At 34.8% G+C, this 18,184-nt stretch overlaps 1 protein-coding gene across 11 annotated transcripts in view; it reads left to right on the forward strand.

The window, feature by feature from the left end:
* The window catches only part of STXBP5 (syntaxin binding protein 5), a 112,473-nt gene that overhangs the window by 79,300 nt on the left and 14,989 nt on the right, over positions 1 to 18,184 (forward strand). For 4 of the 11 annotated variants that reach the window (XM_080388244.1, XM_080388241.1, XM_080388247.1 and 1 more), the window contains 4 exons: positions 437 to 588; positions 8,462 to 8,527; positions 12,082 to 12,141; positions 12,238 to 12,285. In XM_080388244.1, the coding sequence (XP_080244370.1) occupies positions 437 to 588; positions 8,462 to 8,527; positions 12,082 to 12,141; positions 12,238 to 12,285 (326 nt within the window). The remainder of the gene's footprint in view (positions 1 to 436; positions 589 to 8,461; positions 8,528 to 12,081; positions 12,142 to 12,237; positions 12,286 to 18,184) is intronic. The other 7 variants (XM_080388249.1, XM_080388251.1, XM_080388250.1 and 4 more) reach the window with 5 other exon arrangements.

Below are 18,184 nucleotides of genomic sequence, written 5' to 3' on the forward strand. Positions count from 1 at the left end.
AGTGTTTTAAAACTATGTATTAATAATTAAGTATCCATGTGTGTTCACATGAGCTACACAACAACACAAGAGAGGCAATAAGTCCTCTGTGCTTATAAGATAATTTCTTTTGGCTCCTGATGATGCTAACATCAGAAACAAATCAGCATCACTCTTCCTCACCTGGCACTGTACAGCCAGGAGTAAGTGTCATTCAAGGCTCTTTCAGACAGGTCGGCATGTATAATGACAGTGATCTGTTCTACTGTCACATGTTTTTACAAGAGAAAAATAAAACAATACTGCATTCTAAACCAGTAATTTATAAATATGCATAATTTGGGTTAATTTATAAAAATTATGGAAGCTTTAAAATGCTGAACAGCAACAAATAGTGGTATAAAACTTTACCAAAGTTTGATTAGCACTATCTTTCCTTCCACTTCCCTTTTTCCAGAGTAGTTTTTGGAAACTGTAACGGTATTGCCATGGTTGATTACCTCCAGAAGACAGTGCTTTTGAATTTAGGCACTATTGAACTGTATGGCTCCAATGATCCTTACCGCAGAGAGCCACGGTCTCCCCGAAAAACTCGGCAACCGTCTGGAGGTTAGTGACCCAAAACTTCTTTTAACGAATTGTGCCTTCCTTCTGAGCTTATCTGGACAATACAAGCACACTTTTCTCCACTGTGCTTTCCATCCTTTCTTCTTGATCTGTCCCTAATGTCACTATTATGGGTTTGTTACTTCGTGTTTCCTTTAAAACCATTGCTTAGTGAAATCTGCTGATGTTTGATGTCATTACTTAATTTTCAGTGTAATGTATGTTTTAAGGAAAAGCAGATGAGAAAGCTTATTTGTTTGAAAAGATATCAGTATAAATGTACAATGGATTTATGCACTTTACAAGATTCTAACTTAACACAGCATGAAGAAGTAGAAGTGTCCTAATGTTTCTGATAAACCTAGTATCTGTATCACATGCTTGGATAAACAAACCCATTAATGTTTGCACATTGCCAGTGTTTCTGCAGAGAACTTTTGGCTTCCTACTTTAAACTTTGACTAGAAATGTCCCTGATAACAGCATACAGAACATAATATGCTTTAGCTTATGTTATGCTTGAGAGGAAGCCTTTGATTTAAATGAAAGGAATAAAGTTCCAAAAGCAAACTGATAGAATATACTTAGGGTTTTTTTCTTCCAAAAAAGGACTTGGACTTAAAATATACTGAAGGAGGGTGTTCCTTTGCAGCTGAGGAGGAAAGTGACTTTTTGGTCAAAATGGCAAGCTTTTCTTATTGCCAAAAGGCAAATTTAGTATTTTTAAATTATTTTCTCCTCCTTGTTATGTAGTAGTTACTTTTAATTTGGAACATGGCTGAAGACAGAATGATTAACAATGTCACTGCTGCCCTAAGCGATTATTTTTCAAAAGGAATTAAATTGTTCAAACAACTTCTTCATGCTCTAGTGTTGATTACTTTATATTAAGAGACCCAGAAAAAAGTCCAGGTAAGTTCTTTAGATAATATTTTATTCAAATTGAAATGGATACTCTTAAGATGTATTTTTTTAAATCATTGGTTTCAGAAAAGCTGACTACTGCTACCTAGATCTATTTCAACTGAGGAAACAGGTCTAAAAATCATTAATGTAGAGCAGAACATACACAGCTGGTATCCTTTCAAATAAAAGAATTCCTTCTAATAAATAAAAAGCTTGTTTAAAAAATTAATTTTTGAGAGAAATTACTGGTTGACTGTTAACTCCTCTTGGGAGTAAAGAGCTTAAATTCTGCTTCATGTGTTTAGATTATAAACTGTGTTTTGGAGTGTTAAACACTACTTTGTTTTCTTGACTTTTTTTAATGTATTGGGTCTGCACAACTGAGTTACAACTGTGTCTCTAAGACACTCGTGAATGAAGTCCTTTCTGCTCATTAATATAACTGTTACAGGAAATCATATATTTCTTCATCTTACATTTTAATAGTAGTGACCTGCATGGCAAAAGCATTTTATGAACCTATTATACAAGTTATTCTGCTGGCTTTTCTGTCTCAAATGTACTGTTAGTGTCTCCGTCTTTCCTTTTCTCATTGCTTCATAAAGGTATGCTGACTGTGGCTTCTTGCATGTGTGGCCTTTCTAACTTATATTCAGAGTCTGTGAAAAAGCTTCGCACCTCTTATATAAGTAAGTCATCTCATGGCATGAAAATACTTTTGAACATCTGAATTAATTTTTTTGACTTGTTCACTCACCATAAATATTTTTTTTTAGTCCAGTTTAATTGTTTTACTTTTAGAAACTGATTTTAATCCCTTATACATCTATCGTATTTCTTGTTCATGGCTTCTTGAAAATAAACTTTAAGGGAAAAAAGCAACCATAATAGTATCTGTATTTTGTGTTATTAAAAAAATAGGATCTCCTTTTGATTTTGATATTTATCTCGGAAGTTACTGATGTCTACAGACCCGAGATCTTACTCACCAAACTTAGTGTGGTTTTGAGATCTACAGACCAGGGATCTTACTTGCCAAACTTAGTGTAGTTTGTTTTGAGATCTGAGGCTAAAAGCTTCCCTTGCTTGAGCCCTTCTCTGGCAGAAAAAGCTTCACTACTCTAGTATTAGATTATTATTATCTGTATTAATAATGATAATATTTAACATTGTAAAAGACAGTGATTTGTCTATTACAAATGAAAAGTTGCTTCTACAAAGGTGCTGTTTGTAGGGATTAAGGCTGGAGGTGTTTGCGTACTGCACAGCCCTGTGGGTTTTCCATGCAGTCTTGGAAAATATAGGTGCCTCTGTGAGTCAGGTAGCCCATCAGAACCATGGTGTACCTGAGGGCTTCTCTCACTTAAGCCATCATTCACATTTGGAGAATGTAAAGCTGATTTTTAAAAGTGTAACGTTGTTCCTTTCCCTAGGATGCCAATTTTCTCCAGCCCTTGGGCAGAGGTAGGTAATCTCACCCCACTTTTTAATGAAGGAGAGGAGAGTAAAACAAAGCTAAGGGGAGAATGACCTGAAATTTAAAAAGTACTTGAGATTGTGGTCCAGTTCTGTAGTAGTGCTATTTTTTTTCCCAAAAAAGAAAATAGAAATATATTTTAGGGAGGGTAGGCTCAATGGCCAAATACTGCTTTCTGTATAGTCTTCCATCCTCTGCTGCAAAGTGAGGAAGGGAGCTAGACATAAAAGAAATGCCTCCACCTTACGATGATACAGAACTGAAAACTAGGATCTGCCACTGATTTGTTATTGTGAAGGGAAACAAAAAAGTTCCCCAAACTGGTTTCTGAACCCAACAATTGTAAAGCTCAATGTACCTCGACTATTTAATTTAGGAACAGGTTATAGCAGGTTTTGTAGGAAAGAGTTAATTTCTTAACTGTGTAGTTCTCTTTCCCTCTACCAACCTGCCAATATCTTGGCTAGGTGGAGCCACAGTCTTTTTAAAAACTGAAAATAATTTCTCTGGAGTTATCATTTAATATTTCTCATTCTTTGTTGTGATGTATGTTTTGCCCAGACTTCATTAGCTTAAATAATAAAGCATTACTGCTGTGTAACTTTCCACAAGTAAGACTGTTAGATTAAAGAATGATCCTTCGCTGTATTTATAGGATTGGAACTGTAAGAGTCAGAACACTTGTGGATCTTGCATTCTCCCTTTCTTGAACATTAGTATTTGCATTTAGTGTTTTCAAAAATGCAAGGAACTTACGCTTCCTTGTTGTTTTTTTTTTTAAAGATACGCTTTCACTGAATTATTTATATTGAAAACATTTGTATTTGAATACTTCTAAATTTATTTTTCTACAAATAAGACATGTTCAACTACTGTACTGCTTTAACCTTTAGGGATTAGTAATACTTAACTTATAAATCTTCCTAGAAAAACTGCTTATGTATTTAATGTGGTTCTTTTAGAGAAACTGAGTATATATCCCATTCTCTTTGAGACAACCGTAAGGTATTTAAGAAAAAAAATTATAATAGCCTATGCATGCATTTTGACAGGTTGTTAATTACATTAAGTTCCGCTTCAGACAGCATGCAACAGAGCAGCATATCGTTATTGTACATTGTATTCCAAGATTGGCAGAACCAAAAATTAAATTATGTCATTATAGAGAAGTAGGAAAAAAACATTCTTTGTTAACCGCTTCCATAGGTTTTGCCCAAAAAAGGCAGCAAGAAATGGTCTTTCCTCATTAAAAACCCTGCTATTCCGTATGTTCCAGCATAAAATATCTATTAAATAGATCATCATATCTGCTTACATAGTTATAATTTAGTAAATGGCATGTCCTGATTAAACCAATTGAAAATTTAAAAAGACTTTTTAAAAATAGTTCATAGAATAAGTTATGTATCATCTAAAATATGAATGGAAATAAGAGATTTTTTCCCTTCATTTGTGTTGCAAGAATATGATGTATGTTTCTGTCATCTTATTTTTTTCTACTCAGAAAAGAAATTCAGATTCCCGTCTTAAAGCAGCATCTATTTAGAGACAAGGCTTTCTACACTAGCTAGAATGTAAACTGTCATTTGAGGCTAGCTCAACAGATACAAGCTCCCAGTTGAGATCGTGTTTTGGAATTTATCAGTGATTCATACCAGGTATACTACTCACATGTTTTGGGTGGCAATTTATAGTTTGTGAAGCATGCAGTTATATGTGTTTTGTGAAGGCCTGCTAAGACAGTGTCATCAGGTGCTTGTCGGGGATAAAAACAGTGTCAACCTTTGCCTTCAGATCATACTAGTGAAGGGAAAAAAAACCAAACAACTTTGACCATGTGCCAAAAGACATAAAATATGTAAGTAAAAGCTTTATCATGTCATGAAAACTCTATACACAGTAGAGGCTTACACTGTTCAGAAACCTTTGCTTGATACACTGTTTGTTAAATATAACAGGAGCCTTGAAGAAAGTCAATATTGATACCAAATGATAAAACAATTAGTAATTTTATGACTAAACACCAAAACTTAGGGACAGCTGGTTTTTTTCTTGCTTAGTTACATAATGAAGTTCACATAGGACACCAGTCTTAACACTTGCAACTTACTATTGGTGGGAATTTCAAGACTTTATGTGACTTCTCAACTAGTACAATATAGTATGACTTTTTGGGAGTTTGTATTTCATAGTGCTACCAGAGGCAGATTAGGATTTTGACAAAATAGAAGCAGTTCTTGCATGCATGTGACTTCCTATTTTTATTATGTGTCGAAAAAAGCCTTTTTTGAGTGTAATCTACAAGGGATTCAGAGCTGGGGTTGAGTCAAACTGAAGAAAATACCTTCCTAGAAATCTTCAGGGGTTGCTTGTTCTAGTTGTTTTCCCTATCCCCTTTCTCCTTGAACTGGACACAAACTATTTGATTTTTTTAATTTAAATGTCACCTAAAGCAGACTAACAGCTGTGGCTAAGCCAAATCCTGAACTGAGTCAGGAAATTTGATTGTTGGGTTTGAGGATTTTTGACTCAGTTTTTCAGATGAATTGTTTTTAATTCTGACTTTTAAATCTTTGTATCAAGCTAACTGTAGTTGTAACTTTTAATTAGGCTGGTTTCCAGTCAAGTTGTAGTTTAATCAGAGATAATATCTCCTTAAAGCTTAAGTGAAAAACTGATAAGGGTCTCATGAAACTTATACAAGTTAAGAAGTATAACTTAAACAAGTTAATTTCAGCTGTTATTCTAGGAAGTTTTTAATGCAGCATGGTAATTTTTAGGTCCTTAATGACACTAACTGATTTTTTTTTTATTTTGGGGATTTCAGATTTCTTGCTACTAGAGTTCAGAGAAATAAAATAAAACATTAGAAGGTCACTTTTCCATACTTTTGCGTTCCAGCAGGTTGTAGTCTTTGTAGTTCTGAAATGGAAACTCTTGGATCAATTATCTCTTGTAATCCATAGTAACTTGAATTTTATGCTGTAAGCCTGAAACCAGAGAACTTTACTAGAAGAATTGTCTTACTGCTAGTGCACACGCTGCTTCTCTCAGGGTACCTGGGTTGTTAAGATGAACAGCAATAATGATTGTTACACCAGTTTCTTCTCATTAGTCATGAACAGACCCTCGTAGTTCACAGACTTAATTCAGATCATTCTTGTTATTCTCTGCTTAGTTTAATTAATTATATATATTTATATATATAAAAATAGGTAACATTACTTTTTATCTATTCCTGTCCCTTCTTTGCTCTTTCTTAAATAGCAGCAGCGATAGCTGTGCTTAATTTCAAAGGTTTGTGTGCCATAATAATTGTCATAATGTACACTTACTCTTTAGTGTGGGATAAATCTTACATAATGCATAAGGTTAATGCATAGGCTTATGATGAGAAAATGTTTTGGTGGTTTTTTTGTTGGATCAATTGATCAGAGTTATTCGTTAAGATGTATATTAATCAAATCATAGCCTCAAGACAAAGAAATCAAGTGTGCAGGTGTGTGACTTCATTCTTGGCTACAGGCTATTTCTGTCAATGCAGGAATTTTCATAGAAAAACTACTGTGAGAAGTTAAAATTTTCCTATGAAGATAATTTCCTCTTTCCCATAAATATTTTAATTCTTTAAGTTCCTGAACTATACATGTTTGGATTTGTTTAGTCTGGCTCCCAAAGGAGCATGATCTAGAAACACTAGAAGCTACTTCTAGAAGCACAGTACAGGTGTGTCCTCCCAGCACTACTACTATCTGAAATTTGTATTGCTTGTTGGGAGAGCAGCACTTGGATTTCTGAAAAGTCTTTTTACACAGCTCTGTCTAGTACAAAACATTTTGAATCCCATGCGTGTTAAAACCTGCTTTCAGAGGTCAAATTGTAATTTGTTAGGGAATAGGTTCCATGATTACCCCATAGTGCTTATTGACTTACTGATAAAGAAATCAGGGGGTGGGGTTTCTCCTGTGTGGTGAAGGGTATAGCTTCCCCCTGGGATTTCACCATATGTTCTATAATTAAAATCAGTTCCTGAACTGTTAAGTGTAGACTTAACCAAGCCTTAAGGTCATTTGACAATTTCACATCAGTCCTAGTCATTGAGTTTTCAGGTTCAAGCTGTACATGCTTTTAGTAATCTTAAGAAAGACAATTTTGCATAAACTAAACTTTGTGTGAATGCAACATACTTTTAATGTGTTCCGCATTGGTATGATATTTCAGGAGAACCTTTTTTCCTTTAAATTATTAACTTCTGGTTTAGTATTTGGAAATCTTAAAGCTTTGATAGAGTAGTGCTTTTCCCTTCTTTTTGTTGTCTGTGTCAACACATCTGTACAGATCAGTAGTGAATGTGTAGTATACAGCTGTATAGACAGGCTTTGCATGTGCAAGCCCTTGTTGCCTTAGCCATTACCATTACACCTCTCAGGCTTTTTCAACACTTGAAATATTCACGTGCATGCCAAAAGATTTCATTTTGACAAATATTTCTTAGCCATTACTGTAAGTATTCCATGCTTGTTTGCATTAGTATCACATCACGACATTTCTAGAGGAAAACTATTATATAAATTTAAAGATGCATTATTAGCCTTAAAATCACTTAATTATGGCCAGTCTTGACAGCAATTTCTTATCAAAAGGAAAATAGAAAAATTCCTTGTATACTTCTATGGACTAGTATTTAGGATACTTATGAGACAACTTTCATCTTTAGCATCTGACTGTGGACTCCTGTGCTTTATTTTTTTAACTGGAATGGAAGGAATGAGCTTTTAGATATTAACATATTGCAGTCATTCAAATGATCAGATTTGACAATGTAAGAATTTAGGAAAATTCCTTTGGACCAGGAAGAACACTTTCATAAGCACTAGAACCTAAAGTCTGTAAGTGACTTCAATAAGGAGTTTTGCTGGAAACCAAACTTGGCAATGCAGCAGCAAATACAAAGCATATCACTGTAACTGGGAAAATGCTTTGAAAAAAAGCACTGTAGTTCCACATATCATACTGCGTGCGTGGTTGTAAACTTCCAAGATCCTCTTTCAACTGACTTTTGCAATTACAGAATGACACAAAATCTCGGAATAGTCAGGGTTGGAAGGGACCTCTGGGGAACAGAGGACTAGCTGAACTAGATGATGGTTTTTAGTATAACTCTAGGATTTTTTCTAAACAGGAATGAAGTTTGTACTTAATTATTTACATGCTATAGATAAATATTAACTGCTATGATGTGTCTGTCTCGCTGAAAATATGGTCGTTCTCAGAATATGAAGTTTAATGAGGAAGTGTATTTTGTAAAGAAAACTTTAGTAGAAAAAGTAAACAACTACAGTCACTGTGGGTAGTGTCCAAATTAGAATTTGTGTTATTTTTTTTTATCACAACTGCCCGGTTTGTAGCTAATAAGAAATGAATTTCCTGACTGCAGTGGAAGAAACGATAAAGTAGCAGCTGTATTTATTATACACTGTTTTTGTGTTCCAGCAGGTCTCTCTGATATTAATGAAGGTACAATGGTGCCAGAAGACCGCTGCAAATCGCCCACTTCAGGTAATCATAACTTCCTCTGACTGTCAGCTGCTTATTTGCCCAGAAGTTGGCATGCTTTAAGTCAACACTTACTAGTTGAGTAGTTATGTAAGACTGTTGTCTTACAAACTGAGCTCTCATAAATTTTGCAGTGTTGCACAACTGCATTTTTAAAACAAGGCTGATTTAAGAGATGCAATAGGAATATGTCATAAAGATGAGTGAAGAGATAATCTGAAATACTTATGCTTCAAGGAACATACTGCACAATGGAATTTTGAAACATTGATATAATGCACAAATTCCTGCAATAGTTCATGTGATTGTGTTTCAGTCCTCAAAAGTGGTAAAGATTGTTTCTGTAAAAAAGAACCTAGTTTACTTCAGCTTCCTTGTAAGAGGTAAATTACTGTTTTTCTTTGGAATCAGAGGTCTTCAGGAACTGGCATCCTTACAAAGCAGGAGTTCCCTACTTAACGTTCCCCCTACTTTTTTTAGTTGCCACTACCATATGTTAATATTTTAAATGAAAGCTTCAGCAATACGTAATACCATTCAGTATTTTGCTCAATATTCTCGAGTTGAGGCTATAGCCAGGTAAATACTTAATAGTGCATGTCAATATATGCATGTCAATATTGATAATATGAATATTTCATGTAGTAGCTAAAAGTTTGTTGCTTATCTTCACTATTACTCTGAGAACTTTTAAAGTAATACATCACTTCATCTGCTTCATTCAAAGCAGTACTCAAAGTTAGGCTAAAAGACAAAACTGCTGGTTTACTCAAGTACCTAAAGTAGTATGTGCACTCTTTGCAATGTAATGTAAAATGATAATCAACATAGGAACCTGAAGATAGATTCCTTTTTTTTGTAGCCTGTACCTTTCAAAGCCAAGTTGAAAGCCTAACAAAACATATTATTTTTTTTTTGGTAGCTCTAGTAGAAATTGTAACAAATTTTAATTTCTGATTTGACAACTGCTGTCTTTTGATGATAATTTTAAATTGTGCAGAACTCTCATGTAGAACAGGTAATGCCATTTTCTGTTTTAGTAACCCTTTCTTAGACTAAATTAGATTTATTTATAATTAAAGCAAAATCTGGCTGGAAAACTTAAGTAAAATTTGTAACTGAAGATGTGATTTCATGAAAAATCTGTGTAATGTTAAGTATTGGCAGGTTGAATTAGTCACTTTCAGCATAATTTTTACTGCAAGCATTTTTTTGGTGTTTAGAATAAAGTGCATCTTTCCTATTTCTTTTTTTTTAAATGAAGAGCACTGTCTGTAAATAACTTACTGTGCAGTGCTGCAGTTGCACAGTAAATCTCTGTCAAGACTGAGGAGAATGATAATTCTTACTAAGGTATTTGAATTGAACCCACTTAAAATGTCCAGGCTAAGTCTAGTTTCTGATAGACTGCTCTAAAATGTGTACAATGGACAGCTAATAATTTGTAACCCTTAATCTGTATCCTTTTTTCCCCTTTCTCCAGCATCACTCAAATGTCAGCCCAAACCACTTCCATATGACATTGCCAGAACTTAAAACACTAATTTTAATTAGAAGGTTTCTTTCATAATTTGAGGTAGAGCAAAACTTAATTCACTGTTTCTGCTAAAAGTGCAATGAAGGCAAGCCCAAAGACGAAAATCAAGATTTATATGGAAAAATACTAAATTTGACTATTTGCCTCCCCTCCCTCTCTGCTTACTTCCCTCCCTCCCCTCTGAGTTGTGTTAGCTGAAGTTGGGTAGAAATTAATGCAGGTTGGATATTTCTTTAAGAGGATCAAAAAAGGAGGCAACTTAGAATAGTTGAATTCAAATGTCCTGAAAGAAAACAGAATTGGGGGAAACACATAATTCTGCAGAGCTCTAGAAATCAATTTCCAATTTAAGTTGACTATGAGAAGACTATTTTGAAGTTCGTTCATATTAGAATAAAGTCAAGATGTTTGGAGAACTGAATATTCTGTAAAAAGAGTATATAATGTCTTGGATACACACAATACTAAAGAGGCGCAAGTTCAAAGTACCAAGAATAGTGAATGGACAAACGATGGAGGTGGAAAGCCACTGCTGCATCCTCCTGTAAACTGGGATCTTGAAGGAGCAAGGCTGCACGGTACCTTGCTTCCCTTGGTTCTGTCCTCCCTTCCCAGCTCTTGGTTGAGTGAGATAGGTTCATGGCAGACTTCTCCAGTTTCCTTTGAGAAAGGTACTTGGAGGGAGGCACCTCGGAAATCATTTGGTGATGTTTTGTGAAGAGAGAAAAGCTGCAGTTCCTTAAGTTTACTTTAAGCTTTATATCTTTTCTGGGCAAGAGCACAGGACTGGAAATGGTGTTCAGTTTTCAGAGAGGTAAGAGGGGACATTTAGGATAAATCAGCTGCATAGTATTGGTGAGTTTGAGATGCAGGACAGGCCAGATTTAGATTAATTTCTTCCAGTCTAGGCACGCTCTACTTTAAAGGAAAATACACTAGCACAAAATATTTGCTTGTTACTAGCTTGAAGACTAGAGGATGGGACTGGCAATTGAGTGCCTCTTTTGAGTGTTACAATATGATGTGTAAAACAGACCAGCCACTGTTTGGGCTGAAGTCTGCATTTGCTCAAGTGATCTAAATCTTCCACCTCTTCCACTTCTCTGTGCCCAGGTGAAGGGAAGTGGAAGCTAGTGTCCATTAGACTTGTTCCAGCGGGTGGTTATACAGTTGAAAGAACTGTGAAAGGGACTACCTGCCTATACAAGTTAGGAGAGTATCCTACAGTTTCAATAGCATGGAACTATACAAATACAGTGAAAATGCAGGAGAAATAATAACTATCTGGTGCTTTTTCTGCAGAAGTTAGGCGGTAGTAAGCTTAAACTCAGGGGCATTTATCTGACTCATAAAACTTCGCATAGCATTGTAAACTGTCAGGTTTTTGTGTTCATGAGTGTCAAAATGTTTGCATTCTATTCTTATTTCACACTTCCACAATATAAAATCCAAAGAAATTCAACATTTTTTTAGTTGAACTGTTTTAATTTCATGACAATGGTAATCCCCAAGTTGTGAGGTTTTTCATTATTAAGGATTCAGAAAAATCCCAGGTGGCAGCACTGGCTCAGAGTTATCTGCAGAACAGTTGAAGAAACGTGGCCCAATGGTGACTTACTGCATTCGAAAAAAAACAAATATTCAAAACTTGAGTTTATTGTTACAGCAGTGTTCTGTGAAACATAATTTAGGTTAATCTTTGTGTCTGGAACCATGATTAGAACAGCAATCTAGTTGTTCAATGTAAACATTTCATTCAGTGAGGGAAATATTTCTAGGAATAAACTTGCTGCACTGTGCAACGTTGTACCTTGCATTATAATTTTTGTGGTTAATATGGCAGAATTCCTGTCATACCCAAACAATTTGGACTTTATAGTGTCTAATAGAGTTACAGAGAATACCAGTATCAGTATTTGATACTTTTTGTCATCTTTAAACTCAAAGCTTGTATTAATACATTGGTTTTTTGTCAAAGATGCGTGTTTGTATATCCATTTCATTCTGTCTTCACTCATAGGTTCTGGTTCACCAAACAATTCTGATGATGATCAAAAAATGAATAATTTTATAGAAAAGGGTACAGTATTTTTTCTTTTCTATAGTCTTATTTATTATTCAGTTCATCCTTTGATACACTTAGATTGATCTTTTTTTATTAAAATATTATTTACAGTGAAGACCAAAAGCAGAAAGTTTTCCAAGATGGTAGCCAATGACATAGGTAGGCACTAGAAAAATTCTGCTCTGTTCCTAATCCAGTGCCTTGCTCTATGCAACACTAACCCAGCGGCAAAAAAAAAATAAATATAAAATTCAAATTTCAATCCATTAAGTTATTAAATTTTCATTCTTTATGCTAATTGGTAATTCTGTGGGCTGCTTCTTTACTAAATACACTGAGCACAATTTTTAAAATCGAGGATATTGCTGGTTTAAATTCTCTGATTTCACAATTGCACTTCTGTATTTTCTGGATGGGTGAAAATCTAATCTGTACTAAGAGTTCAGTCTATGCAAGTCACAACATTATTCCACTACTTTTGCAAAGGTACACTCTCTTTGAGAACAAGTGGCTTATGTAAATTCTTTTTATGTATTGCATTCATAGTCATATGGTCAGATTTCCATATGACTATGGTAAAGATAGAGATAGTATCATGTTTTCATTTAATCATCTGGAAGCGGACTTGGTTATATATATGTGTGTGTGTGTATATATATGCACACACATATATATGTACACCCCGTTACTGTTCCAGAACTGTATTTACATTTCTGCATCCAACAGTGACACAATACCCTACCAGCTCCAGACTTGTGTCTTAACAATTTGGCAACAAAATTGCCTTGGAATGTGTTGTTTGCAGGTAGATTGAACCCTTTATGATTGAAATGGAAATTAACTCTCCTTCTGGCAACTGGATCATTAAATAAATGAAGGCAAGAGGCTGTATGATTTAATTCTAGGAAAAGGATCCTTCTTCCTTAACTGGGATGTGGTTGTTTTCATTTCAGAATCACTGTGTTATTGTTTCATTTTTTGTTTGTTTAGCACACTAGTTTATCATTGTTGAAGGATTTCACTTTATCTCTTTAGTTAGATCAAAGGTTGAAACTACTTTATATAGTAAAACTGTTTGCTAAACTGTTTCATAGGTTGTATGGAACCATATCTTAAGGCTAGGGAGAAAGATTTCTTTTCTTGTAGTCTCCCTTTGGTTTTCTGTTTCGCAATTTAACTTTTATCCTGAATCATTAATCCCTTCCATTGCAATTCAGTAATTGAGACTAAAGTATAATTCAAAATTTGGTGAGATAAATATAAGTATGACAAAGTAATCTTTGGCATCTGAGGTACAGAATGAGGAAGAAGAGGAATATGCCCTTTGCTCAGTACTATGTTGAGCCCTCCTTGCAGTCATGACAGAAATGTTAGGGAGGATGAGTTCTGAGGCAGTGGAAGCCTGAATGTAATTCCAGAAAGCAAATGGCTGTCGATAATATATTATATCAATTCATCTGTAATAATAATAAAAAAGTATCATTTACATGAGTATTGATTAATACGTTGTCCTACAGAAATTCAGGATAACTAGAACCTTATGTTCTAGTTCTTCTAATGAGAAAAACAACACTTAATCTTGTGCATGTTATTTCAATGCTTATTGAAGTAATGTTTCCCTTTTGTCCCAGAGCAGTCCCTTCTGAAATTAAGGTAGCCTGTCTTGGGCAACAAACATAGTATGTGTGAATGTGACTTCATTATTTTTTCACTTTTTTCAGAGCAATGTTAGAGTATTAATGAAAAATCCCAATGACAGTTGTATAGAACTATTGACACCAGTTTCAGCTTGAAGGCTTTCAACCGAAAGTATTGTGAATGTTTTTCACAGCTAAAACCCCAAAATATTTATAAGTAATGCATTTGTCAGGGTGTAAGTTAAATACAGAGTTAATTGAGACAATAATGCATTTGATGTGTAATTCATAAGTGTCTCCTATTCAGCCCATACTGTGATTTGTGTAACTTGCATGGTTCGTTGGAAGTTTAAAGAAACCTCTTTCATCAGTGTTCTGTTAGTTTTGAGTGGTTTGCTGTGCACTGAATGGGTTTTTTTCACTGCCTTGTCTTCTACACCTTGTCTGGCATGTTTACTTTGCATGGCTCTTCCTGAATTTACATTTTAAGCTCTTCCACATAAGTAAAACTACTCTTCTTCAGTGTTAATAGTTGCATGGTTTTGCATTTGATTGTTTTGTACTGAATTGCCAACTAAATGTTAATGAACAATGATTTCTGTAACTGTGTCATTCACTGTCATTAACTTCACAATGTTATATGAAACAAATTGTTTACCATCAACTGTGTTCACATGGATGACTTTGTATGTAGTATTGGTTATAGCTCTTTGCACTGGTACATAGCGCAGTCAGTTCAAGTTCTTTCCATTCTTTGTCAGTGTGAAATACAACCTGTCAAATGGATTGTGAAACAGAACAAGAATTACTTACATTGGTAATTCCAGTTGCTGTTAATCGGTCCCGTGTTTTTTGTCACATGGGAACAGTGAGTAAGGGAATACTGCTTGCAAAGTGCAAAGTAATTTTATTTCAGTGATAGGGCTGTAAGGTGGTAACATAATAAACATGCATTTAGAGTTCTGAAGCCATTGTCAATTTAATCACTATTGAAAATTATGTAGACACATCTTCATTTCTACACTTTTCTATCATTAGTGACAGCATCAGACAAGGAGTCTTGCTCTGTTAAAGGATCAAAAACCATCTAGGACTGCAAGAATAGCAGAAATCAAATAAAACGTAAATGCTTCATGTACCAACACTTCAGCTTTGCCATATATACTGTTAAGATCAGTTGGTATTCTGTGGGTTTTTTTCCTAAATACTCAGTTGTGAATGGTACGTGCTAAGGAATGGATAGTAACTCAAGTTAAAGACCTATTGTGAATATGTTGCTTTTGGGTCACATTTTGCTTTTATTTCCATCAGAGGTGAACTTTGCAAAAGTTGCAGTTACCTTGGATATATGGAGGTACTTGGTTTAACCATTCCTAGAAATTATAGAAAATACTGGCAGTTATTCAGAGCAGCCATTTATCTTAGGAATGGCAAATACTTGAAACTGCAATGTGCTGTGAAGTAGTACAGAGAAGCGTACCAAACATCAGTGAACTTACAAGAAGATTTGGTAGAAAGTATTTAATTTCTAAGGCCATGTCATTTTTGTAGAAAGAAGTTGTGATCCAACTTAAGCAGAAGCAAAATCTTAAATTCATTACTCTTGCTCTGGTCAATTATTTGGCTTGAAGAGATATATGTGATTAAATATATAGCTACTAATCAGGTCAGAAGCTAAGAGGTATTGTTAGCATCCATTTCTGGAAGAAGCTTTAGTAAAGGTGCGTGCAAAATACTGTAGACTCAAAGACCTTCATAACTCTTCCAGTAGGCTAATGTCAAATACTCTTCAGGAAAATTGGTTTTATTTATTTTCTGCAGCTTATAAATTTTAAAAAATAGCAAACAATATTAGTAGGCAGATCTAAGCAGAGTAGCTCTAATTCTAAAATTCCATAGTTCCTGCTGTTACTATTGACATAAGGTTTCTCACACTTTTTACATTTTAAGTGTACACCTGGATTTTTCAAACAGTGCTAATGTCACTGACTATTAATGTTGTTTTCATGGAATCAAATTTTAAGATACTCATAATAAGTTCTCATTCGCCCTAATGCCAGAGTAAGACTATTTCTTGCAATGTGTTTTTAATACTTTGATCTAATTCTGAGTATATCAAGTATGTATTTTCTTGTGTTGTCTTGTAAAATAGTTTTATTATTCTTATATCAAATTTAGACATTTCAGCATTGATACTCTTTTTCTGTATTGTACCATCACTAGTACTTTATTCAGTTCTTTAAGCATCTTGAAATTGGTAATGTAAAACTTTTACTTCTGTGTAGTCTTCAAACAGAATAATTTGAGAACTTTGTCGAAATTCTAAGCTGCTTAGCTATTTCTCATGAAATGTTACATAAAATAGGCTTTACGTAAACTGTTATCTTTTCTGTCAAAACACCAAGATGCTAGTCTCCTTTATAATCATTAGAATTTTTTGAAGGGTTTGTACTGTTTTTTTAAATAAGGAATGGATGAGAAATCACTCTAGCTCAGGATAACCCGCTGCAAATATTGATAACCCACTTCCTATTGATAGTTCAGCCATCAGATTTTCTTCATTGAGTTGGTGGGGCCTCCTATGCTGAAATGACTTATTAAGCCAAGGTAACCTTTCGTATTTTAACGTCTGCCTCCTCAAGTCTGTCCTATGAGAGATCTCCAAGAATCCTGAATGTTGTTTTTGCCAGTTCTCTCATATACTTTTATATGATGCTTTTTTAATTAGTTATGTTAGCAACAGAAAGAATGTGTGCATATCTTTATATAACTCTAGGCCGTCTAATTTAGAGAAGTCTTAAATCTAGGGCTAAACACAGACAAAATAGTCATTGCTGCCTTAAGCAGCAGCACACCAGGAGGAGCAAAACAGCCCCCCTGTCTGTCTCCTTGACTCACACCAACTGCAGAAGGGTGGTCTTGGTGGTGGCTGCTGCAGCCTTTACAACCAAGAGAGGTATTGAATTCTGATAATGACAGCTACTACTTGAGGCCAGCACACCAGCAGGAGCGGTCAACATCACCTTTGCCCTGTTGTACAAATGGAGTAAAAAACCTGACCCTGAGCATTCTGTCTGTAGATCTCCATCCTATCTTTCCCATTTCTCTCCTTTGTATCTTTTGCATAGAAGTTGTCTAGCATGTTGCTGGTTTTCATCTAAGGCATGGCAAAACTGAATTTTCTAAAACTGTTGTAGACCATAAACCAGATATAAAAAACTCCTGCTTGTATTCATACTAAGTAATGTTAGTTAAAAACAGCTTACCTGGCAAAATATTCCTATTTTCTTACTGTATCTTTAGGCACTTTTTTCTTTAAACACAAGATGGCACTACTGCTATTTAAATAAGTTCTTGTTTATACTTCTATTTATACTTGAATTATTGAGGCATTTGACACATGTATGTATTTTTTGCATAGCACATTAATTCATGATTTCTAGTTATGACATCCTTTTTAACAATTCATGTATCCTCATGTCCTGTTAATGAGTCAGTTCAGTGTTTGTAGAAAATGTCTGACAAATTTCTTTTACCTTATCAACCTAGTTCACACAGCTGGCCTTTCACTAAGGAAATAAAGCTAAAACTGCAGATTGACTCTTAGACTCCAACACACTCACCTGTAGTAGTTATTACCTGCTATATTACCTGTTACTAGTTACCTTTTTTTGGTCAGTTTTCTCCTAGTTGCTAAAACTGTGTTAAACATTTGTGTTTGAAAAGCCAAAAGTGAATGCTCTGGTCTGCAAAGTGACTTGGTTAATTAATCTTTGCTGGTATTCACATACGGTAAAAGCTGTGAAAAGCCAAAAGTAATGCAAAATTATCTTTTGCGTGCATAACTGAGCTTTTGTTCAGTATCTCAGCTTTTGTAGTTTACATGTCTAACACAGAAAGCAAGTCTTACCCTGAAGATTGCCCATTTTGTAATTCACAGTTCCAGATTAGGTTTCATGATCTCTTTTCAAGTTGATGTAAATTCAAGCTAACAGCAAAAAGATGGGCTCCTGGTCACTAGTGCTGTTTTGTACCATCGTTTTCTGTTTGTATAGCTGAGCTCTGACCTGAAACAGGAGTTATCTTGTTGAAAACAACCCTTGGCAGAAACTTTATGTAGATGAGTTTTGGCCTTGCCATTAAGCTAGGCAGGTACCAGTGCCAGTGCAAGGATGAGGGTAGAAAACATGTAGTCAGACTGCCCTTTTCAATTTCAGCCTGCACTAAAATTGAAGTGACTGGCATTTCTGTCTGAAAGTAAGTAACTTCAGTTTAATTTGAATAGGACATACTTTGTAACATTGACATGAAGGAAATTAAAGATTATTTCTGGAATCTTATTCTCAATTTTTTATAATGTATGACAGGAATAAAACTGTTCAAGTATTCAGATAACTAGCATTTGCAATATTGATGAGCAT

This window comes from Falco punctatus, assembly GCF_963210335.1.
Source record: "Falco punctatus genome assembly, chromosome: 5".
Lineage (NCBI taxonomy): Eukaryota > Metazoa > Chordata > Aves > Falconiformes > Falconidae > Falco > Falco punctatus.